General features: G+C 39.8%; 1 protein-coding gene across 2 annotated transcripts; it reads right to left on the bottom strand.

Moving 5' to 3' along the window:
• Window positions 1–2,961: 2,961 nt before the first annotated feature.
• On the bottom strand, window positions 2,962–24,237 carry TSNAX (translin associated factor X). 2 transcript variants are annotated; one of them, XM_042890216.1, is made up of 6 exons: window positions 24,172–24,237; window positions 21,998–22,105; window positions 19,460–19,574; window positions 17,795–17,925; window positions 6,396–6,523; window positions 2,962–4,744 (listed from the first exon to the last, which is right to left on the bottom strand). In XM_042890216.1, exons 1-6 carry the CDS (start codon window positions 24,185–24,187, stop codon window positions 4,370–4,372), a joined length of 873 nt encoding a protein of 290 aa, XP_042746150.1. In that variant the 5' UTR covers window positions 24,188–24,237; the 3' UTR covers window positions 2,962–4,369. The 2 variants fall into 2 exon arrangements, with proteins under 2 accessions (XP_042746150.1, XP_042746140.1); XM_042890206.1 differs by having other exon boundaries at window positions 24,166–24,225.
• Window positions 24,238–27,697: the final 3,460 nt, after the last annotated feature.

Raw genomic sequence — 27,697 nt, 5'->3', positions numbered from 1 at the left:
TCCAGTAGGGCAGGCTGGGCGCTCAGCCCCCCTCATTGAGGGGCAGGAGGGACAACCAGGGCCAGCGGTGTCAGCCTGTGGGAGGAGCTGAGAGGAGCCATCTCCTCAAGTCTGGCCAGTGTTCAGGGAGATACTGACTGGCTCCAGAAGAACCCATAGGCAAGCCTCTCCTGCTGCAGCCTGCAAACAGGCTTTTCAAAGGGGTAATGAGCTAGGTAAAGAAAGGTGGGACTGCTGGGAATACTGCTCAATGACAACCTTCCTGAGAACTGGAGAAGCAGCTGCCTCCATCTTTGTAGACCATTTCTCTTGGCTTGCGATGATTGCAGGCCTCAAAATAACTGAGGTTTGCACAGCCACAAAAGCATCACGAGATGTGCTTACCCACCCATCCTGACACACAGCACCATGGCTGCCATAGGACATAGCACCAGGTCTTTGGAGTGCAGGAGTAGCAGAACTCTCCCCCCACAGCTGAGTGATGTTTTCAGATTTGGAGGTGTGAATAGACAAGCCTGCTTAAGAAACCAACTGATTCTTCTTCTTCCTGCATGGAGACGGTTTACCCCAAGACATCAGCTAGACATGGAAAAGACCAAACCATGGAATGGATGCAATGAATCAAAAGAACAGTGAAGTGCAAGAAATTACAAGTTAAGAAAGGGAAGAAAAGGAAGAGTTGAAGCAGCAACAACAGTGACAGCGAAACTGACAGATTGACAGCATGCAAGTGGAAAACAGTGGTCACAGTAAGCATTCCTTTATGTTACAGAATACATCTAACCTTGTTTCTAGCAGTTGCAAACACTGGTAGATCACCAATCAATGACTACGGCTACCAGTATGGGAATGATGGTGAACAAGCATGGGAGGTGGGGTGGCATGGGAACAAAGAGCTAAATCTGTGACAGCACAGCTGGATCCTACAAACCGTGCTCAAAGCAGGACTTGCAGGTTCTCACAGCTCAGAAAATTAAGTTCCCTTTACTTATTACTCAAGAGTAGATGCTTTGGGTATCTTGTGGTCCTACCATTCCTACAGGTCAGCTCCAAGACTTTTATAGCTGAGACACTCAGTTGCAAAGCAGTTTCCAGCTTCTTGCAGGGCTGCCTTCCTGTCCCATGTCCTCCCCACGTCCCACCCTAAGTGTGTCCCTTCTGTCCTGCAGCTCATGCTGCTCCTCCTCCATGCTCTCCCACTCCTTGCCACTCTTCCCCTCTTTGTTTTCACCTTACTTCCTTCCATTTTCCTGCTCTACTGCCTTCTTCCTTCCCAACTCTTTACTGTCAACATTTCAGACTTCTAAAAGTTTTGAAAAGTTCCCTTTCCAAAATCAGAAGTGTTAAACCAAACTGCTATCCTGCAGTCTTCTGGTAAAGGTCCTGTCCTTCCACTTCCAGCTCACCGCTTTCCTCCACCATCTTCCCTTTATTTTTCTTGGCTGTTCCTTCGTCTGCTCTGAAGTTCAGAAACTCTTTGAGGGTAGTCCCAGAGTCTAGTCCATAGAATTCTAGAAGGCAAAATATATATTATAAAGTCTATTCTAATTTTTTTTATTATTATTATTATTTTTAAATTATTTTGAATAAACTCATGGAAAAATCCAAGTAAGGAAGACCGAGTAGATAGACACACGTGTCCTGTCAACAGGAAGCTTCTCTTATATAACTTCACTGCAGTTCTGGAAAGCTAAATGTGATTGAATCTATTTTCCTCTGCAAATTAGTAGCCAGGACAAAAGTCAAGCATGAAGAAATATCACCTCTGAGAAAGATTTCAGAAAGGCAGATGGTTTTTAGCACACAGAGCTGCCTCCATGAAACATCTGCTATGACGTAGTCCTGCTCTGGCTGTAGACCAAGCATATCAATGGCTCCACAGAGCAATGGGATAAGAAATGGGAAAATTGCCATTGCTTGTTTAGGAACTTGTTTTGCTGATAAATGTCTGTCACTTTTCAAATAGCTACAGTCTAATTGTTTTTTGGGGAAAATATTTCCTTGAGCAGGAGGTTTGCAGGCCACTAGCAATTTCCCATCTGTGCTGCTGCTCTAATACACCACACACACACTTTCCTCCCTATTAGGGATTACTATGGCTTCTGATTATAAACAGGCAGCCTAAAGGAATTCAGAAATCTCATCTGCCCTTAAGGAAGTTCTCTAGGCTTAATGAAATTTTAAGGTTGGAATCAAAACATATTCTTTGAAGAAACCTCTAAATTCTGCTAAAAAATACAATTTTTATACATCTGTAATTTCATAATCATGAATGACTGTATGGGGATAACAGTTGTTTGACTGCAGCAGTGGCCGCTCCGTGCTCATTCTGTGGCAGGCTTTCAATGTCACTCATCTCACCCCTTGTCAAACTGTGACATGAAAACATTCAGCTTCTGCCCAGTAGTTGCTGGGACAGACAACATACAGCCTTCTGTTTAGTATCAGACAATACATCTAATAATGATACGATAGGCTTTCAACTCACACACGTCCTCCTGCAATTGCTTGCAGTAAATTTAGCAGTGCCAAAAGACACAGTACTACTCTTGCACCTGCTTCAAGTGAAATACTAAAAGCATACGTAAACTTAAGAAAAATTTTTAAAAAGGATTCCTTATGAATAGGTTTCACTTACTCCTCCTCACTTCTCCTCCTCCCCCCCCTCGCCAAAAAAGAGGAAAACAACAAGAAAAAAATATTGTCTACCATTGCAGATTTATACTAGTGTAAAATTGTTCTGCAATCTGAATCCCTTGCTGATTTTTTTAGTTGTTGTTTGTTTTTTTTAACTCAAGAGGATCACATGAAGTTTCAAACCTAGCTACTATTAGACTTCCCTGAATAAAACGGCTGAGAAAGTAGTTCTGCACATCAGGGGGAAATTCACACCTTTACTTACCTCTAGGACTAAATAGCAAAAAAAAAAAAAAAGAAACAAAAAAAACCAACAACATCCTGGCAGTGACTGCTTTCAGAATTTATTGTTAAAAAAAAAAAAAAAAAAAAAAAAAGGAATAATAGGAAGAAAATAAAGCACCCACCACATATTGCTTTATGTGGAAACAATGGAAAAATGTGACAGAAATATATTTACCCATTCCTGTCCATGTATCAGATGATCCGTGCTACTCAGGACATGCTCATGGGAAAAATATTGGCACTATCACAGCATATGGAAGTGAAAATAAAAAACATGCAGTATTTTCAATTGCAGTTGGGAGGCCTATTTCCTGGAGTCTAAAGATCATGTTGTTTTATCTGTTTTCCTTTAGCATAACGTACATTATCAGACTTCCATAACTTCAGACACCGGCAGAAAGCCCTGATTTTCTGCCAGCGGTGACATACCCACCTCAAAGATAAACCTGGAAGTCAGAATGTCTGCCTTATTTCTGTTTGCAATTTCCTTTCCATAGGAACATGCACATGATATAGTTCCTGCTAACAGATATTTAAAGCTTTGCTGGCCCTTCCTATACTTCTACCAGCTCAGCCCCACTGGAGGTCCTCAGGGCAGCACAAACACCAGAGAACAGACTTCCAGCACAAAGCCTCATTGGTTTTGTTCAAGAAGCTCTTGCCTTAACCAATTTGTGTGTGTTAAGTATACTTGGCAGATCTTTCTTCTGCTTTTGTCTACAAAAGTGGCAGATTCTGCATTAAAACGTGTTACCAAAATGTAAACCATTAAGTTCCACATTTTTAAATGATTTCCTAACTCATATCAAAATATCTAAAGAATCTGTGTAACTAAAACAGAGCTCAATTTTAACCGAGTCCCAGAATGATGAGTACACAGTAATACATGCCTGGTGCAATTAGCCTCATTACCAACTGGAGAAAAGCTGACTTAGCTTCAGTTTCAAGACCACCTCAGCTTCAAGTCAAAGGTCGAACTTTCACCCATGTAGGTGTGCTATTTTAGATACAATGTGAAGATAGAACCCAAACAGTCAGAAAACAAAGCTCAGCAAAAACCTACAGATAATGCTGAACAACCAGTACCTGACCATTTTTTTCCACTGCTAATTAGTGATAAGAGCAATCACACCTGTTCAAGGTGACTGGCACTACTGACAGTCACTGGTGCAAAACGCAGTGGAACATTTGGTCGTTCTGAAAGAGGATACAATGGAGCAATACAGGAAATTCCATGCCGAGAGGACAAAGTCAAACATTTGTTCTCTTGCACACCATAAAAAAGTATTTTTGGTTACAAATCACTATTGCAAACAATCTTCTCGTAGATAAAACTAAAAATGTCTCTATCTAAAAAGTGTTGAGGGTCAAAAACCTAAAAATCATAACTAACAAGATTTCTCTGTGTAAGTCCTCTCCTCTTATGGACTGTGACAGTCTCCTTATTTTAAGAAAGGCCTTCCTCTTGGTCAATCAATTCTGTTTTGGTGGAGAACACATCAGCCAACATGTGCTTTGGGATTTCAGAGCCCCGTACTTTTAACGTGTAGCAGGCATTCTCTACTTTTGCCAGACTCTGTTTCAAAGTGTACAGTTTCTTGGATACTTCATAAGGTCCAGTGTTGCCAATGAAAGTAAAACCGTCATAAATCTGACGTAAGAACTGGCTCAGTTCAAAAGGTGTGTCGATGTCACCGTTGCCAACACTGCTGATGCACAGTCGCATCAGCTCTCCGGTTAGATCAGCCACTCCCAGCAGGTAATCTACAGGTGTCACCTTCAGGCTCCAAGTGTGTGGCTGTTTATCCTGGGAACTGGAGGTCTGAGGACAGAATAGAGCAAAGTTCCTTTCAGAGAATTATGGAAAAAGACAGTCTAAAATGGTTCAAATGCACACTAATTTACCTAATGCACTGTAAAGCAATAGGAGTTACAAACATTCTAGTGCATGCCACTTCCACAGTCTGATTTCAGAAGTACTATTTACTAATCCTTCCTCCAGCGTGCTGTAAGATATAAAAGTATCCATTCCACTGAGATGTGACTTCCTCTCTGAAAAGCATGATGAACATATCAAACCTACCACACTTCTACAATTTTTATATGCAAATAGAATAAACATTTTTTTGTATCAACATTTATTTGCATTTGCCTTTTTTTGGGGGGGCTTGCAGACTTCAGCCTGATGGATTTAAATTTTGGTTGAATGGTCTTGTCCAAAGATACACAAATCTGAAGATTCAAGAAACAATAAGAGAGTCTGCATTATAAAAACAAATCACATGATTTTGTAATAATATCTTGAATTTCAAAATGCTTTCTAGAAGAAGCTGACAAGTGGATTCCTCTCAGATCTGTTTTTTATATCAATTGAATTCATCAAAATATCTAAATAAATATTCATGAAAAAAATTACCACAAGTGACAAATTTGCTCTCCAAGCTACAATACTTTTGATTTCCGAAATACTGGTGATATTGGAGACAGCACAGGTTTGCTTCTATCCCCTTGTTCCCACAAGGGAACACCCACCCAAACATCACCAATCTGGTCAGGTGTGCATGCAGACATCAATAACTTTGCAAATAGGGAAAAGAAGCATGCCATTGTAGGTAAGAAAAAGAGAACTTAAGCTGAAAACCTGGCTTCTTTACAAATATCTTACTAAAAGAATGAGGAAGGAAAAAAAAAAAGTGCTGTAGAACAGAATCTCTTCAACAGAAGTAGTATCTAAAGCACTAATGCTGTGTATTACTGTACACTGCATGTGCACTGCATGACCATTTCTATACTTTACCACAGACAGCTTCTGAGCCCCATCTACAAAGTGTTCCCAGTTTACTGTGGTCATTGGCAGCAGTGTCTGTGCAAATAATTGTGCAGGGCAGGGTAAAGGTATGGCCACATCAAGAAACAGCAGATACAACATGAGGTGTAAGGTACAAGAGTAAATGTGTTTGTGCCCTGAAAACATAAAGAGCAACTCTAGGAATGCTACAAATTACCAAGCTAAAACACATAATGAATACTAACAGAAGCTAATCAGAGTGCCTGCCCTGATTAGCTTAGTATGAGGTAGGAAGATTTCATTTTGTCTCAAATTCATTAGTCTCCTCCAACTTTTGCTATACCACTTTACACTGGTGGATGTTACAGATACAAACACAGACATTAAAAATCCCTTTTCCATATTTGCTTCCCGGTATTTTACAATCCCAAATCCTTCTCCCTGCCAGGTGTTCATTTTGCCCTAAAGGGGATGTGAAATGAATAAACTTGAAGCCTACTGACCTAGTTTAATACGTCTCAGAATAAAAAGCACGTTTTGAATGACTGAGTCAAAGCCCACATGTATATCTAATACCATTCCATTAACTGAACTTATTTAATCAAATGCCAAAAGCATGACTAAGCTCAGTCGTTGCATTACCATTCCAGAAAGATATGTCATATGAGAAGAGAAAAGCTTTTACCATGTTTGTTGTTTCTTCTCTGTCTTCTGCTGTAAATATTAGTTGTTTGTTGATCTCTTCAACACTAATTAAAGATCGGGTTTTGATAAAATACTGAAATGAAACAGCTTCAATATATTCTTGAAGTCCTGAAAAAAAAAAACCAACCAAACCACAAAATTATTAAGCAAATGATTCAAACTTCAGAGCAATGACCCATGATCCATGCTTGCTTTTTTTTTTTTTAGAAAATTTGTATGTGAAACTATCTTAAGATTACTAGCAGAAAGTGAAATCCAGAAATAACACTGAAAAGCTATTTAACATAGCACACTTCTGACATATGAGACCAAAAGAACAGCAGATCAACATTTTCGAGTTTTTACTACAAGTGCATTTTTTATTCAGATCCTTCAGTATATCAGTACAAAGTATAGTGCTACTCACTCCCAGAAACATATTAAGAAGTTGCTCCCCATAACAAAGCTTCTAAAGCGTTGCATTTATATTACATGAGGTCACAGACATGGGGCACAACACAAAAAAAAGACTGCAGATAAATCAAAAACAAGGCAGATGGCCCACAAAATACAGGTAATGTTTCCTTTGGATCTGTTGTTAGCAACAGAAAATGTCTGTTTAAAACTTCATTTCCCATTTCTTTGTTTTGTAGGAATTAGTGAATAGGCTCCTTAAAAGACAGGCTAGGTGAAATTCATGTTCAGGACAAAGCACATTTTCTTACAAACAAATCCAGACCAAAAACTATTATTGTTATAATTACAATAAGCCAGACAAGACTGCAATGTTTGGCAAGATGAATACAATGAAGGACAGCCCTATCGTCAAGAACTTACACTCTGAAAATAAGGCATGCAGGAAGAACAAAAGGTGTGCCAGCAAGGAAATAACAGATAGGATAACAAATACAGCTTGTTCCAGATTTATGTGCCATCTGCAGCCACCTGTCACAATTACCTCTCACTATCAACTCAGCAGATGGCAATTTTCTGCATGCATTAGTAACAAAAGTGAGATCAAAAATACAGCTTGAATGTTGAGACGGTGATTCATAGGTTCTGTTAATTTTTCCTTATATGTAGAAGAGAAATCTGGGGGAAGCATGTGGGATTTCAGCACAAATCTGAAATTGGCTCTGATGGTGGAAAAATAAAAAGCAGAAATGAATCTGGAGCAAACAGCCACGGCAGGATTAAGCTAAAAAGTTTTAAAGACAATAACAATACGTGTGTATCTGACCAAGGGGCAGAGAGAGAGCCAACAGAGGAAGTTAAAGGAACATACTGTAACATGATCGATCTTAGCAGAAGAACTGAACAATTCTAAGGGGATGGTTTCACTTTGAGAGAAGCTCAGAGGTGACACTGCTGTAACATGCTGAAAAGGGCCATGAATAGACAACAGCTTTGCCAATATGTCAAGTGAAAAAAAATGGAGGTACCCAAGGTAACTAGCAGCAGAATCCTGTTTCCATTGGAATAATTTTAGAAACTCCAACTGACCACTCTAGGGCCAGAATCTCAGCCTACAAGAGATATCTAGGAAGCAGAGAATTTAGGCTTCATTTGGATCAAAGAGAAAGTCTAAATCAATAACAAGGGAACACAGCCTTGAGTAACAGAGGAAAGCCGAATGATCCCCAGAAAACTAGAGGAGACCACAAGGGAAAATGCTTTTCATGTTACAATCAAAAAAGCTTAACGAATGACCTGCATTTCTTCCTTTGAAATACGAATTTGCAAAGTGAGTGAGGGCAATTCAGAAAGGCATTTCAGTTTGCATCCTTTATGCTCCTACCCAGCAGTAGCTTCAAAAGTAGAATAAGATCCAGCAATCAGAGCCACACTCATTTCTCGTACACAGGGAACTGCAAGGCCAATAAAATGCAATAGCTTCATCAACTGAGTTTGGGTGAAGCATTCTGGGCAGAAGTCACAGAGGAATAATAAAGGAAAACTACTTGGGATTTTCCAAAACTAGTAACTTCAGAAGTTGCAGAGAGGAAGATTTATTCAATTGCTTCTTCCCCTGATTTACTCTGCTGATATAACACAACCACTAATTCATTATGACATTTTGGCTTTTTCTATGGATAAGCTGTAATTACCTAATACTACAGCACTTAATACGACAACATCTGTGAGAATCTCCTATCTATGGAGAAGACTATCAGATATGGAAAATCAACGTGGCACTTACCCAAGTTCTCAAAGTGATCAAATCAGCTCTCAAACCTTCCAATATACAGGTTTCTTGATCAGTCTTAACTCCCCAGCTTCAACTCATTTCACTTTAACTCCTCCACGCACATTTTCCAGGGTGTTTGGTTCCTCCTTTCATTTCTGTATCTATATGTATTTATTTTCCTTTCTCTCTCTCCATATATACACACACACACACACACACACACGCAAATACATGCACATTTTTACCTCCTCCTTTCCAATCCAAGCTGTTCCACTATTTTCCTCCCTTCTCTTTAACACCACGATGTGAATATTGTACGCGCATTCTGGTTTGTTATTTCACCTTGCACAGTTTGGGAATCTACCTCACAGTATTGACAAGTAAGGTTACAAAACCTTATGTGACACTGTTAGCATCACAAATAGACTGGTAGCAACTCCTCTGCAAAAATATTTATATTTTAAGTCCTTCCAAAAGTAGCTGCAACATAACCTTTTAGCGACCCAAGACCTTGAAAGAAGGTGTTTTTATACGCAGGTAGAAGAATGTTTGAATATGTTATGTTTTAGCTTCATGGAAGGACATCCGCTATGTTCAGCAAATAATCCCCAAGGTGAAAAGCTCCATCCCATTTCACTACACTATCCAACAGTACCTTTCCCCTCATGCTTTTATTTTGGATTTATTCCAAAACTTGATTATTTACAGGTTGAGCTGCCAGTAATAGTTTGTAAAACTGTTTTTATGCATGTTTTTTCTTAGAACACACATAGGAAACTGTAAATAAAAGCACGGTGTTACTTCCACTGGCATTTCTTAAAATTAGAAAGGTGAAACTACAGAAAAGTTAAATATTTTGATATCTTATTATATTTATTCTGTATAAATAGCTTGTACTAGTGATAGGCTACCATCACACATATAATATCTTCCTTCTATATTTTGAAAATATATTTTTTGCATACAAACTGGAAAGTTACACAGAGGTATCTTCTCAGCACACAGCTATCGAGAAGGAAATTTCATGCCTAAAAGTTTGTGCAATTTTTTTCCAGTTGAATCATCTGATAATATTCATCTGCATATACAGACTCTGAGAAGTAAGAGTTAAGCAATTTCTCTAAAACAATGAAAAAAAAAACAACAAACAAAACTAATATCATACTAGCAAGGAATCGGGTCTCTTCAAACTCTCAGCTCATTGTAGCACTCTCTCCAAGAAAAAAATGACCATTTTTTCATTTAAGTATCTGTTCAACACTTAAAAATGGGTTAAAATGGGTTCCATGCATCTCAGGTCTTGAAGTTATAAACACCAACACTATCTGTCAGTTTCCTGAATGATGTTGGTCCCTATTTCTTCTCAAGTTATCTTCCTTCTCTTCCTTCATTCTCTTGCTTTCCTCCCTACCTGCATCTTTTTGCTCACACAGACAGCCTCTGTTACCTTCCCCAGGTCCTACCCTAAACCATGAAGCAGGAATCACAAACCAACAGCAGTCACCAAAAGGGCTGTCTGAAAACATACACAGTTACAGCAGTTTTCTTCCAGCATCACCAGTGCAGAACATTACTTTTAGGGCAAGTCACATGAAGCTACCCAATTGTGAATTCATCATCAAATCAAAGCAACACAACCTTATCACACTTAGGCTAGTAAGTGACCCTCTCTTAAAAATAGGAAGAAAGAAAAAAAAAAAGTCAAATTGTTGTGGAAAATCCAAACTGAGAAAAAAAACCAAAGATAACTGGAGAGCTTCTGTCAGTGAACTCTGCAGAACCCAAGGAAGATGGTAGAATGAGAAGAACCTACTTCTACAAGCCTGCTGATCAATGAGAACTGGTAAAATAACTACATGGACCAAGTACACCAACTGAAACAAGTGCAAGCAATAAATTTAAATGCATTCATAAGCAAATGACAATTAGAAAATAATCATACCTCATCATTACCATTCTATTAAGACGAAACTGACAACTCACACCTCACTCATTTCAATTTGCCCACAGATGGCAGCAACAATTCCTAGATTCACACTTCTTTCTGTCCAGAAATGGTAAAAACTGAAGTAATTAAAACTGAGGCTATGAAACAATCCAACAGCTGCTTAGTTGATTGTGAGTATGAAATCAAAGGTTAATTTTCTAACAGCTTACAGAAAGATTCTAAAGCCAGCTGTAAAACCAGCTATACTCAGACATACTCACCACCTGGATATTGCTGTAAAAAAGGCTTCATATTACTCCTGAAGAGCAGGTTTTGTACAATGGGGATAAGTAACACATACAAATAAAAGCACATGAATTTGAAGAAAAAAAAAAATCTGCTATTTCTATTCACTGAATAATACGTTCATGGAGCCAGGTATGTGTGCCATGCAGAGCTATATACAGCCTTTGAATTTTAATGGGAACTGAGGAAGAGAAAAACACAGCCAAGTCCATTTCCAGATAAACTGCTCCATTTTAACAATTCAGTTTTGAAATCACTTTGACAGTCAGTGCAAGCTCATATAGGAATATTTGTCAGAGAAAGATACTGTATGCATTCTATCACTAATCAGTTCAAGGTAGCAACTGAAACCAGAACATATATTGCATCTAGCAACGATTCATCTAAGCTGGTTTACGATCAAATCAATAATTAAATTGGTGAAAATTTCTCTTATTAAATCCTGAATGCTTTATTGATTAGTCAGTTGCTACGTGACACATCCACGACCATCCTGCAGCTCTGTTCCTTTCCAGCTGTATGTGTAAGTGATAAATTTCAGGTGCTGAAGCGTTAGCATTGTTTGCACTTAGTCTCTAAAGCTGCATACACACCACAGCTAGGGGAAAGGTAAACCAGAGGTTTGTCTGTGTTCCTCAAAACTAAAGAAACAAACACAGGCTTCCTACTTAATAGGCATAAGTGCCCATGACAGTTAAATTATTTCTCAGACACAAAAACTCGACAGAGAATTGCAGAGAGTTTTATTCTCTCACTGTAGAGATCAATTTAATTGAGCTTATGTTATTAATTTTAGAAACAAGTGTATAAATAGACAATGGTTTTCTTGCAGGACACACTGTGGAAAATAAGTTCACAACCTTTTATTTCGTCCCCCCTTGAAGATCTGAGGGATGTACCATGGTTACTTGCTGAATTCAGCACATTTACTATACTGATTTTTCACCTTCCTTGGAAGAACCTAGAAAATAGGCATGAGCTAGAAATAGCCTAAGAGTAGTAAAATATAACAGTGAGTTTCAAACAAGCAGTTTACTTACTGGAAATCAGTTTTATAGTTTGTTGGCACTCTTGGCTGTGCAAGAACAAAGAAATGCACAAAGTAAGAAAACAGAAATTAACAAAATTGTATCTGATAAATATTGGCTTCTACACTGCAAATTCCATTAATTTTTCAGTATAATCAGGAAACTTTGATTCCATTTCTGGCGTTTTACCTCTCACCCACAACAGCAAAGAGATGAACTTAATTCTTTAGCTACATCCTGTTCCTGTGTTATTATGTTTTCCCACCATCTCGCAGAAATCTGATTGCTTCCTCCACGGATAGCTTCCCTTTCAAGTTTTAGGTGTATTGAAATTTTTTCCTGGGTGAGATGATTACAATTCATGATACCCTTCCTTAAGCAGTAAAAAGCTTTTCCTCTGTATGTCACCTACTTTATTACAGTTTTTAAATTGTAAGACCAAAGAAAAAAAGTTCTTATTCAGAGGTACATCATTGTTCTTGACCCTAGCTTTGTTTTACAAATACATATATAGGAAAAGGTAGCACAGTTTGCCTTATCCACTCCAACAGCGCAATTTACTGCAGCACACTAAGAATTCTGAAGTGCCTTCAGATGGCATAAGGTAGGAGACAGAAATAAGCTACATTATAACATTCTCTCAGAACATAAATAGCGTCTGCACAAGATAAATCCACTGCGTCAATGCTGAACTTTTACACAGAATTTCCCGCATCAACATCAGAGAAGCAGTCACAGGGCAGTAGTTTTGACAAGGTGCTGACATTTTACAGCCTCATCATCTAATCCCATTCAGAGCAAGTGCAGACATGATAAAGACCTAATGAGCTCCTCTGTGCAACCCACTCCATTCACTGTTACCGCTAGTACTGACACACAGCAAACAGAAAGGTCAGCCAACAGCGTTCCAGTTACATCTGTTATCATCACTCTCCACTGTATTAGCAAAGAAGCCCCAAAAGAAATTTGGGTTCCTCATTCCATAAGGAGCTACACACGTCTATCAGCTGCGAAGATAATGCCACACCTATACTTGTCCCTAGCAAAATCTTGACCTCACTGTAAAGACACCTAAATTAGCTTAAGTGATCGCTCTTAATAGATTGCTCAGTCAAGGTTTCCTATAGGAAACGGTTTACCACTTTAACAGCCTTACAATTCTCACACATGATTCCACCCCATACTGTTAAGGGACAAAAACTGGGCAAGACTTGCTTCCACCAGTTAGAGATTTCACTTCATAAGCCATGTTAGAATGGTGCTCCATTCATTCCCACCCAATGCCAACCTGCCACAGACTCAAAGCTCCCCTCTGCAATATATGTTTTGCATTTATGCAGTGCACATGCAGGTCATACTTGGAATACTTACATAATCCTAAATCCTAAAATGTTCAGAGCATACTCTGTCTTCAGAGTTTATACAGCTTTTTCCTGTCCTTTGCTGATATTTTGCAGTAATATTTTGGAGTTTTTCATAAATAATATAATACTACATAAATAAAATCCTGAAAAGTTTATTCCCTTCACTTCATACATTCATAACTTCTTTCTCAGCCCTTTTCTTGCACAGCATCTTTCAAGAATTTTAAAGAAACAGTACACATTTCCTCACAGGATATATAAGGTATACACTGCAAAGTGGGGCAAAGAGCAGGAATTCTATATTACAAATAGTAAAGCTTTAAAAATATCAACAAAGCCGAACATCCTAACATAACAAATGAAGAGCTCCACATTAAAAAAAGACTTCATTATTTCAGTATCTCTTTGTTTGCTTGTTTAATCATCCCCTGGGACAATCTGTACTGTTAAGAAACGTGTAGAAAACAGTCATCAGTTTTTGTTGTTGTTCAATTAGTGCTATACTCAGTGTTTGAGCTCATGCAAGTGTCCTTTGGGGAAACGTCCTGCGTGCCATTAGCACTAATCTTAATGAGGGAAAGCATGAAACTCCTTTAGTGCTCTGCCAGAATTGTTTTATCTTCGAGTCAAAAGAACAACTGTTTGGAGTAACCCCAAAAAAAGCATTTAACAATTACAAGTGGAAAACAATATTCCCAAGCATTATACTCATAGCACTGCTCTATTTATAGGTGAACAGTTATTATACTGAATAAAATATGTATTAGGCAGCTTTATGATGCAGACAGTTGTGACTCCTTAACTGAGGCTGCGACGGCAGTTTCCATTACGAGCCCAGTTTTGATCCCTTTTACTCAGAGAGACATAGGGTGGGGAACAGGAGGATGTTTCATGTTTGGTTTCAAGACAAAGGAGAATATTTTTAGGAAGTTTGAGGTTAATTGGACACGCTGCTTTTGAGATATGGGACACAGGCGTTTCTTTATTCTTTTTGGAAGAAAAAAACCACACTTTAACTGCAATGTTTTTGCTCATGAGAACACTTTCAACAAATTCTCCAGAAATTCTTCAGAACACAAAATCAGACTTGAACACTAAGAGAAAGTCAAGACTTACAGCTTCAGGAAATACCTAAACAATCTAGCACTTTTCCTAATTATGTTTGTTCTCAGAAAGGCATGCAAACATTTCCACTGTGAAAAAAGCAAGGCAACAATTAAAAATCACTAGACTTAAAAACAAAACCAAAAGCAACATTCTTAACTCTTATCAGTGTTTTCCCTTACAATTACAGTATTTCATAAACAGTGCGGTCAGGTGGGATAAAGCATTCCCTCTCACAGTTGTTCTTATTCTAATTGTTCCTTCTTTCCTCATGCTTCCAGGTTTTCTATGTCAGCTTCATGATCCTGACAGCAAGCATCTTCATATCTGTCACCTTGATCCCACTGTCAGCTGCATCAAAATCTACAAGTCTTTAAGCAACCCTTTTTTCCATCCCAATGACTAACAGAAGAGTGGAGGATTCAACAAACAAGGTGAGAGGAACGTTTGTGCTACAAGTTCGCCTTTCATACTTGGCATAGACATGAGCTCATATAATCAATGCCTAAACACAATCTCTGTCTTCCCAGTGACACAATCCTATATTCTAGCATGCTCCCTTACAAAACATGCATAGCAGGCACCAGCAAACACAAACTCTGCCTACTGAGGGAAGAGCCAAAATTTAAGTACTGACTTTTTTTTTTTGACATGGGCAGATCATGACAGGACAAGGGGAAATGGTTTAAAAGTAAAAAGAGGGGAGATTTAGATCATGTATTAGGAGAAAGATTTTTACTCAGAGGGCAGTGAAGCCTTGGCACGTGCTACCCAGATTAGCTGGGGATGCCTCATCCCTAAATGTGCTCAAGGCCAGACTGGATGGGCAGCCTGAACTGATGAGTGGCAACACTGCCCACAGCATGGGGTTGGAACTAAGGTCTAACATGGAACTAATGTTGGAACTAACATCAAGGTCCTTTCCACCCCAAGCCATTCTATGATTCAATAAACCATGCAGGTGACCTGCAGAAACGGAATGAAGGTCACTGTACTTCAGCTGGATTTTATACAATATATATTTTATAATGAGGAAAGAACTACCTAATTGCAGAAACAACTGGGAGCTCCCTGGGCTAGGTAGTATTATACAACTGAGGAGATTCCAGACTTGCCATTGATTCATGGACATCTAAAGAGCAGACAAAGGTGAAAGCACAACCATTTCCATTTCTAACCCAAACAGTCCAACTCCAGTCAATAACAACCTACAAGGAAAAGTCCAATGGAAGGGCTGCATTTTTATATCTTCTGCATTAGTCCACAAAACTGCTAAATTTCAGGCATTTGTATGCATACCTGATCAAAAGAAAACATAGACAGCAAAGCCTGCTTCTACTCTTCTATTCCTCCTCAGGATCTAGTGCTCTTTGACTTCCTTTTTGTTTTTTAAACGTAGAGAAGTCAGCAGATTCATTCTCTTTAATTGTCTTAAGACTACTAAGATTTTTTGTAATTCTACTACAGTCTCACTTCACTGCAAGCCACATGCAAGTGTTGGGGATATACTGCATATATAAAAGCTTTGCAGCTGTGGAGGCACTGAGTCATCATACATACACAGCAGGCAACTGATTTCCTCTACTACAGGTCTATATTCAACCTGTTCTACAGTGGACGGACATGTGTTTGTTATTTTAAAAGTCTGGTATTTAAAACAGCAAAGATAAGTTTGAGAAATGTTGAATTGCAGCTGACAGGGTATTTCCAGTTGCTTTGTGAAGAGCCTATTCTGGTCCATTTTGATATTAATAGGTATCTTTATGCAAGTCACAGATCAGCAAAGGTGAATTAGCGTAACTAACTGTATATGAGTGCTTATCAAACAAAGCAAACCTGAACAGAAACTCGTTAAGCTAGTAATAACAACCTGAAAATAAATAAACTAAGTTTACTTACCTTTTACATAAAACTCTAATTATTCAGGTTGGCAAGGAAGCATTTATTTAAAAACTAAAATCTACTTTCTGTAAAAACAGAAGTAGGTATGGCTCCTTGAATTCACCCACGCTAAGCCCCATACTAAGAAACTAGGAGGAACTGGTGTAAAGCAACCAACAGGTGGTAGCTGGTTACCTTGTAATAACTGCCCATGTGGCAAAGCTGATAGCTTGCAGCATGAGGTCTCACAAAGATTCGCATACCTCAAGCAATGCTGTTATATAGATAGCAAAGAAAATATGAACTTCACAGGTTATTCAGACAATGTTTACAGGTCTTAAGGAAGCTTTAAAAAGCCTTAATTCATAAAACTGAATGAATGGACTGGATTCTCAGCATTTATAAACAGAACTTAAAATGAAAATCCAAACACTTGGAACAATTACTGCTCACAGTTCAAGGTCATCTGTAGTGACAGTGTTTTGAACCACTTTTTTCATTGCCTTGTTAAAATACTAAGTGACAGAGAGCAGCAAGATTCACACAGGTTGTAAAATGGCTCTCCTAAAAGTTACTGTTCACATTTGAATTGAATAACCAAATGCACCACCACAAGCAAGCTGTGGAATTGAATTAGAACCACTGAAAATTGGTAAAGTTAAGAGACATTTCACTCTTAGATGACCTTAAGCTCACACACATAAGTAAAAGTTTACCTGTGCTCTGTTTGTCTTGTAAATTACATCTCTTCACAGACTTATTTATCAACAGTTTATAGAAGTAAAATACTTTCTAAAAATTAAATCTGGGCAGCTCTCCCCTGAAATCCCCTGAAGTCACCGAAGACTTCTTGCCTAAACAAGTAAAGATGCACAGGAATATATATATAAAATAGGTAAATGCAAGATACTTCTAGAGCATGACCAAGATAGGAAAGAAGCAGTTACAGACACTACTTATATTTTGCCATAAACAAGGCAAAAGAATTTTAGGTAAGAATCAAATTCCATAGCAAAAAAAAAGTCAAGCAAGAGTGATGAAAGCACTGGTACATACTGTCACCAGGATGGTAGTAAAAATTGCTATTTTACAGAGAAGAGCAGAAAAAGATGTAACTGAAACATACAAAGTGCACATTACAAGTCTTTAGAAGAAAGAAAATGCTCATCTAGGGATTTTAATTTATGAACTTTATGAATTCACAAAGGTATTATTTCACAAGCTAGTCATTCCTTCTTACTCCCTGAGGTTACAACCTTTTCAACTGGGGTAAATGTATGTATGTATGTAGCACATACTCCTCCCAGTCAAAGACAACTGACCAGTACATTCATTAGAACCACTCCCAACTTTAGTGTAGGTCAGGGTACAAAGTTTTCCAGTTTCAGCAAATCCTTGTTTAACAGCAGTGCTAACAAGACTGTGTGATACTCTCAGAGTATCAGAGCTAACTCAGCTAACCACAAAGATAACTCTGAGTCCTGCTTTATGATCACAGAAATGAGCTACATTCAAACCTGCTGCATGAAGAGGAACCACTGCTAGGCAAGAAATCGAGTTCAGTGCAAAATAGCACACTTAGTGTATCTTAAAATAATTTACCTGGAGATATAGCTCTGTGAAACTGATACATGTCTTCACCTATCAGCTCTTGTGCAACCTGCTTAATCTTCCGTCTGACACCATCTAACTTGACCTCTGATTCATTTAGTACTTCTTCACCATTGGGAGCACTGAAACGAAACAGCAGCTTTCAGAATACAAGCAGACACTTAAAAAAAAAAAAGTTACAGGTCTTCTATTACTAATACACATTCATAGACTTCAAGGAAGAAAATAAAGCAGACATTAGAATCAGAAATGGTTTAACTTTCATTGACACTTACTGTAGACTCTGAAAGAGAGACTATGCAGAATCAGCTAGTCAAATGTTCTGGTAGCACAACATTTATTCCAGGTAATAATTTTAACAATTAATTAATAATTTTAAACAACTGCTTGAGTAAGAACAAATGCTTCATTAGAGTATTCTGAGAAACAAGCAGTATTTGCAGAAGTTCATTAAAAAAAAATATATCACTATTCTGCAACATGTTACAGAACACGTGTAAAGTATATACATTTTTAGAAAGTAATTATGAACTGTGTTATGAAAGAACAGCTGAAATACCTGATTAACAAACAATATATATTTGGCATGTAAGATTTAGTTTAAAACCATTCCTCCTCCAACCTCAAACTATCAACGTAGTATATTATTAGCTATACTGGCAGACAGATAGACTGGTCTGAAGAAAACATTTAAAAGCAAACAGACTTCAGAAAGTAAAGCCACAATAATGGCTAAAACCAGAGGACTGGGAAATCAAAATATAGCACAGAAAGCTTCCACTCTCACAATAACACACGTATCTTAAAAACAGGAATCTAAAATTCAGAATAAATGAGTGTCTCATTATTGTTCTTTCCTCTTCCAGTTGCCAGCACATCTAGCCCCTGCAGTGGGAACAGCTATTCACAGTCAAGGTTGAGGCAGTTACTAGAATTATCGCAGTAGCTCCTCACAAAAGACCAAGTTAAAAAGAGGGCAATTTCCTAATCCCTATTTATAACTGTTACTACTATGGTAACTATAAATAGACACTACCACAACAGATGTGCGCAGGTAAGAAAGAAAAAAATTAATCTGGGAGAAGGAACAGGGAGAGCTGTTTATAGCAGTTACATGTAGGACGAGTAAATATTTTATTCAGCTGGATACACAAAGCTCTAAATTTTCCCATTCTTTTCCTGCTTCGTTTCTGGCTTCCAGTGATTGCTTGAAGGCAAAACAAAGACACAAAACATACACAAGTTCAAAACTTCACAGACAAGTCTCTTAGATTGAAGAATGCAGTGAACAACCCAGGCTACCTACACTTTTTGCACTGATCACTGAGGGTGAGGTTACAAGACCCCAAAAGGGGAAGTAACAGCAGAGGTGACTAATGTGAAGGAAGGCTGCATGCTCCTCTCTCCCAGCTTGCTGGAAGCTGAAAAGCTCTCATCTGCTGTTACACTCTACTTTGAACCTGTTTAACATTCCAATAAAACCAACTAAAAAACCTGAGCCAGCATCTATTAATTCTCTAACTGGTGCATGCAATCAGCTGCTAAAGAATGTTTATGAGAAATTAATCTTTCTCAACAAAACATCTCAGCTATTAATCACAAACAGAAGACAGTTTATAGGTTTCCACAAACACTTTAGCTCTCGGTGTGACTCACCTGATATACCTGTGGAGTAGAAATATTGTTCTTTTGCTTTCGATTGTGATATCACGACTGAGCTTCACAAGCCGTTCATACTTATCATGCCTGGTGTCGAGTTCCAGCTGAAATGCTGCAGAGGCAGTGTTTACAGAAATAAGCATGATTATCACAGTATACAGCGTAAGGGAAAAGCTGAGATCCTGCACCACAGTAACAGCTGTGGGTCCCCGTCCCCATCAGCCTTTCCCCAGTGTGGGCAGTGCTCCTGCACGGGACATAGCTGTGGAGACCACCATTGCCCCCTGCCTGCCACAGCTACTGCGCAACCCTGCAGCTCAACGCTGAGCAAAGGCACAGAATAACTTCTGAACAAAATACAGCATGTCTTATGGTGCAGGTACGCACCAAGCAGGGACTCACAAGTATGCAGGAACCCAGGTCCCATTTTTGGCTCTTCAAAAACCGCACATATTTCTGAAAAGCCTCCTTGAGGGATCAACCTGTATATTTAGACAGCTACGTATCTATGAAACCTCAGTCTTGAGCAGCAAAATTCATCATTAATATAATTTTTTGTTTAGTAAGTCAGGCTTAAATACACATCAACCCCGATACTGTTTTAAGCAGCCCAAACCATACACTTAAAAATGAACAGAATACTAAAAAGAAAGGTTCTATTTTACATCAAAACTAGAATTGAGCAAAAGTATTTTAATATCCCTAAGAACTAAAAATAGCAAAGTGAGGCCAATTATTTAAAATAAAGATTTAAAATAAGATTTCTGACTTACTGACATAAATTTTCTCTGCCTAACGAGAAAGAAGATTAAGAGAGGATGCATACGTAATTTTCTTAGTGAAAACTGTGAACAAATGCTTCACATACAACATTAACATTTTATATGCCATTAGTCCACTAAATAAACTATTAATAGATACTTAGAAGTGTTTAAGTACATTTCCTGCATAACTATCTGAGGCATTAAAGGATCCACGCAAGAAGATGGTGAAAGCAAGCTAAGAGGTCTCTTTTTTTTTTTTTAATAGAGTATCTAACAAGTGAATATCTGTCAGAAAAGTGTAGCAGTTTACAAAGTTTAGATGAAGCTAAAAATTCCCATTGCCTGGAGAAAAAATATGGTGTTTTTTTTTTGTTGTTTTGTTTTGTATTTCTGAAACATGAGCACAAATGCTCCTGCTGAGCTCCAAGCCTTTCATACGCATGACTGGTCTGTCTCCACCAAATTATTTGAGTTGAGTCCACCAGTGAATTACCAACAAGAAATACTTCATAGCTCTGTGGAACACAAACACTACAACCCTGAAAAGTCAGGATGAACTGCATCCCTTACTCTGTTCTGAAATTTATCAAACGCTACTGATTGGATCTCATGAGAAAGGAGGGAAATAAGGGATGTTTTGAATTCAAATTAGCAGCATCCTCAAGAAAAATCCTGATACATTTGAGAGTGAAAAATTAAACTTGAAAATACATTTGCACTACTCAATTTAGAGTACAAGTGTATATACATTATTCAAGATAAAAGTGCCGGGGTCAAAGTTAATAATCTGCCAAGCTGACTCATACAGCTGCTTTAACATGTGGTTAAAGACACCAAGGAAATTATATGGTGCTGAAGGCATCATCTCTAACAGTCATCCAGCTTTTATTTCTTCATCTTCCTTAGGAAAAAAAATAATATGGGAAGCAGGGAAAATTTTACACTGAGATCTGATCTGTGCCCTGTATCACATTCCCTTCCTTCATCTGTTAATGTTCCTCATTTCTGAAGACCACCTTTTGCTTGTCAGGGCTTACCTAATGAGAGAGTTTGAGAGAATCAAACTGAATTGACTAACTAACATTTGAGTCTGATGTAAATACTGTGAAAACAGTTTTGCTTGAGGGCAGTTCACAACACCTGCTTATTTGGGGAAAAACAACAACAACAACAACTGAAATATAAGCTGTTCTTAAAAAAGGCAATCAAAACAAAGTGTCTCCATAGAGGCCTACTGCAGTTTGTTAAACTCAGATTCTCAGAAAGCACACGTATAAGCAGATACCAATTCATAAATCCACGCATTCAGATTTCCATTTAAGAAACTTGGTCATCCATGCACCACCATAACTATGGTCAGCAGTTGGGAACCTTCTCAGCCTCCCCAAAGGCAGCCATGTCCTTTTGTCACAACAGACAAGATTTTGCATCTGTGCAGTTCATGCATTTCCCTGCTACCAAAGGGCCCTGTGCCTGCTGGAATGCTGCAGTTTACTTAGCATCAAGTTCAGCAGGGTGGGAAAGGGGAACAGGACGCAAGATGAAAAAGGGAGCAGGTCACATGCCAGGTGCTGCCACGCCAAACCCTTCTCTCAGGCCATGATTGTATAAACAGCAAAACAGCATCTTCTAAATGTAGAAAGCATGAGTTTCACTATTTTCAAATCTCTCCCCCTGAGGAAGTTGGCTTATTCCATCACTAAATACATCATTCCTAGCAAATTCCGCAATGCACGCTTTTCATAATCTGGCTTTCCAAATTCTTTCTTACATTTAAAAGATGTCATCAAAGGAGAAGAAGGATTAACATTCTCTTTTTCCTCTCTTCTTTGACCATGTGGAAAATTATCGTGCTTTCGTTTTCTGAAGCCACCTGATCCTATTAATAAAAAACAAACACACACAAATAAAAATATTTAAAAATAAACCAGTTTTGCCAGAACATGCGTAATGTCAGAACGCTGTCTTCAGAGGATTTATGGCTCCATTGATATTTTGCATGATAGAATGAGGTAACTTTCATTAGCAGCTGCTGTCATCTCTACAATACCACACTATTTGTTCCACCACATTCCTAGTGAATAATAGGACTACTTTTACCAATTCTAATGGATGACCAGAGTAGGATCCCAAGTACTTTTGTCATAAGCTGTTCATATTCTTTTATGTTTCCTTTCCATAAGGGAATAGCTGCATGGAAATTATTGCATTAAAAAGGACCTACAGCATTCAACAATGTTTTGTTCTGTTGCTTTTTTTTTAATTTTTTTTTTTTTAATATCCAACTTGACAGAAAATATTTAAACTCCTACCAGTAGTAGTTTATTGTACAATAATTACCAAATCACAGAATGCTCAGGTTGGAAAAGACCTTAAGATCATCAAGTCAAACCGCAACCTAATCATAACACCCTAACTCTAACAACCTTCTGCTATATCATGTCCTTGAGCACACCTAAACAGTTCTTAACACATCCAGGGATGGTGACTCAACCACCTCCCTGGGGAGCCTATTCCAGTGCTTAACAACTCTTTCAGTAAAGAAGTTTTTCCTGATATACAACCTAAACCTCCCCTGGTGCACCTTGAGGCCATTTCTCCTCATCCTGTCACCAGTGAGAAGAAACCCATCCCGCTCTCAGTGCAATCACCTTACAGGTATTTGAAGACAATTTGAAGACAATTATAGTTTCCCCTCAGCCTTCTTCTCCTAAGTGACCATAATTTTTGTCATTGGTCTTCGGTAATAAAAAAAGTACTCAAGGCATAAATTAGGCAGACTGCCACTATTCATCTATCTAGATTTACCTCCTGTGGTGCAGCACCTTAGGTCCTTACACTCCGCTCATTTAAAGACTTCTTTTTACCCTGCAAAAGCTGTTTCCTTCAACTGCCCTTACTTACTCCTGTCTTAGTGTCCCTTTTCAAACCATTACTCAAAACCCCTCTCTTCTGGATTGCCTTTTACTGTCAACTTGCACTTGGTCCTGTTCCTTCCTTCAGTCTCTCCTTCACCAAAGAGAGAATCATTCACATTGTAACCACTTCTCTTTGTTATCTCCTCCTCGTGACAGCTGCAAGCTTTGTGTTCCGAGCAGAGGCCAATATTTGGCACATTTGCATACTAGCAAACCTTTCTAAACACGTGTAGTTCTCTTAATTTCCTTAAAAGACAAACAAAAGGAAGCTACTTAGAAGTTACAGAAGAACACTGGATTTTAAAATGCTTCCGTTTGTTTATTATCCCAAACTCAAACCAGAAGTGGGCGTTGTTACTTTCTAAAAGAGGAAACTGAACATCATTTTTCCCTTCTTTTCTGTTAGGACGTGGGTTCAGGGCTTTGTTTTTCCTGTAGCACTGAGCACGTTACAAACACAAGCCCTTGAAGCAGCGCAGAGCATCCAGCTCGCTGCCTTGCACCAGACGTTAGGAACATCAAAATAATTCACAGGAAAATAAATAAATGGATAGATAGATAGATAGATAGATAAGACAGACCAGGTCCTCCTGAAGCAGGGGCAAAAAATTGGAGAGAAATAGAGAGAGATGAGGGGCCGCTGCATAAACAGCAATGTGAATTTCAGAAAACGACAAGAAAATAGATGAGAAAAGCAAAGGAAGGCCACGCTATCTGCTTTCTGGACGGAGGAAGCTCTGTCTGAGCAGCACACAGGCTGACGGCGAGATCTGACAGACACTTCCTAACACTTTACAGGCCCAATAACAAATTCAGGTTTTGCTACATGTTTTTTAACAGCAGGGACGGGAACTGCAAGAGCTAGCACAGGCCCGGCCGAGGGAACAGCTGGGGCACCACACAGCCCAGCCGAGCCGGTCCTCTCCCCCCGTCCACCCTCCTCACGCCTCTCCCGCTGCCCCGTTTCCCGCCGGCTCCGAGAGCTCCGCCGGCCCGCGGGAGGCAGCGGCAGGCGGCGCACCGTCACCTTCCTTGCCGCTCATCTCGCCGCAGCCGCCGAGCCAGGCGTCCCCAAGTAGAGTCGCTTCCCCGCCCCCCCACAACGCCTCCAGGGCCCCACGGCACTGCGCTGAGGTGCCCGTCAGCCTGCCTGACGGCAAGACCCGCCGCGGCGCGGTCTCTCGGCCCGTCGGCCACGGGAACGGAGGCGCGGAGCAGAGCCGCGGGGAGACGGTGGACGATGCCGGGCTTGGTGACCTCAAACAAGGAGCAGAGCTCGGGACCCGCCGTGGTTTTGAGCAGGCTCTCCTCGGGACGGCCGCGCTGAGGTCCCGTCGGGGGCTTCCCCAGCGCGGAGCAGGGCGGGCCGCGTGGTGTTGCTAGCCGGCGGAGTTGGGCTGCGTGGCTGGGGCGAGCTCGGGGTGACGGGCAGGTGCTGGTCCCGCTGTCCCGCTATGGCTGTCCGCACGCGCGGCCCTACGTGCCCAAAACCAGAAGGCGAAAGGAATCTGTGGCTCGCGGGTTGCCAGTCGCATTATCCCGCTGCCAGGTGCCCGGTCCTGCTCGCGGCTGCTGCCTGCCTGTGAAACGACCCATCCGAGCACGCCGGCGGAGCGCTCGCAGCCTTTGTGTATGGGCCTGCTTGTGTGTGTGCTTCTCCTTCTTCCACACCCTTAATAATTTTTAACTTGTTGATCAGTTGGTCCAGTGTGACAGAGGGGAAGCGTTTCCAAGAGCGATTATAAACGTGGCCACGGGAAAAGATTCGGGTGGAATGTGCACTACACAGGGAACCGAGCTGTCCTGGATAGCAGATGCAAACGCGTCTGAGTCCACAAGGCTGAGCCCGGGGACACTGACCCTGGCCCAGCCCTGTGCATGTCGACAAACACATACATCTGTTGGCAGCTTGAATGCGAGGTGAATGTGTCAACTGATTCAGGACGTTAGCGGCCAAAAAACAATCACAAAAACAACAATTAAGGAAAAAAAGCCAAACGAACAAAAAACCACCTTACTAGAATCGGAATCTGTAAGCTACAGAGCAAGGTGACCACAGAAGTGCTGAGAACATTGCAAGTGAACTAATAGCTCTTGTTTGTAGTATAAAGTTCATTGCAGAAGGCAGCTTCTGTCCTAACACTGAAGAAAGTGTCCTGTTGGCAGAGGTACTCCTATGCAAAGATCCAAATTGCAGCAGCAGAAGGGTGACGCATTACCTAATTCAGATAGTACGTGAATAAAGCTTTGACAACAGCTCTAAGCAGTCTTCAGGCAGCCAGGCAGAATCACCAAACCCTCATATTGCCAAATACCTAGAATATATGACTGTCATGCAGCATTCAAAAGAATTCAAAGGCATAAAGCCTCTCTCCAATTTCCTAATTTAAGAAAACAGATGTTAATCACATTTGAAGGACAGAGTACAAAGGGAATCCCAGCAGAACTTCCTCAGGCCCAACCCATGGATTGGGATGCACAACAGCTTTGATAGCTGTGCTCCCAGCTGCACAGGAGCTTCCAGCCTTGAGAGCAGCAGAATCAGAACACGGAATGATTTGTGTCAGCGTTAACCCTGCACACATTTGTTCTCAGCCTTTGATTTTAGAAGACATAGAAAACTGCTTTTAGAAACAATTACTCTTTTTTTTTTTTTTAACTTTTTTTTTTTTTTCTCCAACAGTGTTATTTCTGTGTTCTCAGCAGCCGTTTGGACAAAAAGCAGAGCATTTTTGGTTATGCTGCTGTCTCAGGATAGCGGAAAGAGTAATGATGTTCACATGCTTCCCAGCAGTGGAAAGTTTCCAACTGACTGTGGGAGGTGGAGGTGTCAGCTTCCACTGAGATTCAACAACACTCTGCACTTGCCCAGAGATATTCAGCAGCTCTTGGCATCCCTCAGCAATAAGAACTGATTTCTCCTGAGACAGTCTCTTTAAGTGTGGCAGTGTTACTCTTCTTTAGAAACAGGTTGTTATTTGTAAAATCTTTCCCTTTCTTTCTGCTGATTGTGAGACCCCTCTGACTCCTTCTAGTGAAGAAAGAATAGCAACATTCCGGGGGAGAACATAGTAAAAGAAGGTGTGGGTTCAGAGTAGGGCAAGAAAAAAACACCAAACAACCTCACAACAAAGTTTTCTCAGAGTCTAAAGCTGCATTGAGAGATTGCATAATATAGATTTGAAGACAAGGCTGGCAAGAACTTTCATATGGAAAAAATGAGTTTTAAGACTCAGGGTCATAAGGAAAGAGCAGGACTGAGTGGACTGCATATGATCTTTGTCTTTCTGAGTGGGCAAACCAGCTGAATATGTAACCACTACAGGATTGACAAACTTCATTCATTTTATTGCTGAGATCTGCTACTCTCAGTAGGGACCCATATTAATAACACTCCTACAGGATACTGCTGCAACATTGTCCGCAGAGGCCACCTTGAAATGATGCTGAAAGGAAAGAATGAATCTTTCCTCTAGAAAAGCTCAAGCCTGGTACCAACTCAGCTGATCACTGTGATGGGCAGATACAGCTGGATAGGAGCAGTGTGATACATCCAACTCAAAACCATGTTAGTGAAGCTTCTTCAATGCCTGCAGCCTTAAGGGAGGGAATTGTACAGAAGTAGGGTTTGAGTGCTCTGGTGAAGCCATGAGATCATCATATCTTCACACCCTCAAGCAATTCGATGTAACTCTTTGGAAACTTTAAAATCCTGAGTTCCAAGTTTAAGTGCAACGTATACAACATCCTCTTCGTGGACACCATATGGCTTACATAACTTCAGGGAGAAAGGCTGTACTTGCGACACCTTCCCACGCTGAAATAACTAGCCTGAGAATGTCTCTTTAAGTCAGCTAACTGACACAGTAGCACTATGGGTTGTTAGAGCTGGAATTATCTCTGCGTATCCTATTGTTTTCTTTTTTATTTCATGACACAGTGTACTCATAGAACAAAGTTGTGAGGTTGCCTTGGAGATGGAGAGCCTAACTATAAGGCTATCTGTCATACTGAACTATTTGCATTGGGCGAACTAGCTGTGAATACTTTCAACAAACAATTGAGTGAAGTGACAAAAAGCTTATGAAACCGTCACAGGGGAGTTGCATAAACCGGGGTCAGATGTTCAGTTTGAGACTGTTACAGGACTTTTGCAGCTGGCTGATGAGAGGAAATGGGAGGTCATCTGGTTTGTAGTTGTTATAACAACAACCTGTTGCGTTTCTCAGGCTGCAAAGATGTCCATATTCTTTTGGCAGGATGGATCAAGAGGATGATTTCCTCTTTCCACAAATAATGTTTGAAAATCACAAGTGTTTTTCAGATAGTTGAATTTGGGAATTCTCTTGGAAGCAGCAAAATCCTGCCAAGTGCAAATACACCACGGCACAGCCTCTGAGTGGATCAGCAGGAGATTTTGGTTATGTTCCACATATTTAGCTGATATGTTAATGTGTGTGGCAGAGGAGGACTGAGAGAACCTACAGGTTTGCTGCAATGCTCAGCTGAAACAAAAAAAAAAAAAAAAAAAAAAAAAAAAAAAAAAAAAAAAA

Source organism: Lagopus leucura, unplaced genomic scaffold (assembly GCF_019238085.1).
Source record: "Lagopus leucura isolate 7727_CA_CO unplaced genomic scaffold, USGS_WTPT01 Super-Scaffold_73, whole genome shotgun sequence".
NCBI classification, from domain to species: Eukaryota; Metazoa; Chordata; class Aves; order Galliformes; family Phasianidae; genus Lagopus; species Lagopus leucura.
Note: the sequence above shows the minus strand (reverse complement) of the source record. Positions and strands in the feature narration are given on the sequence as shown.

Bases quoted from the DNA above. Each gene is read 5' to 3' on its own strand.
- TSNAX (XM_042890206.1), bottom strand. From the start codon at position 24,187: ATGAGCGGCAAGGAAGGTGACG. The intron at 19,575-21,997 runs GTAAGAAAGAAT...CTGCCTCTGCAG, and splicing joins TTTGATGACATCTTTTAAAT to CATTTCAGCTGGAACTCGAC. The intron at 17,926-19,459 runs GTGAGTCACACC...GTTTCGTTTCAG, and splicing joins CTACTCCACAGGTATATCAG to TGCTCCCAATGGTGAAGAAG.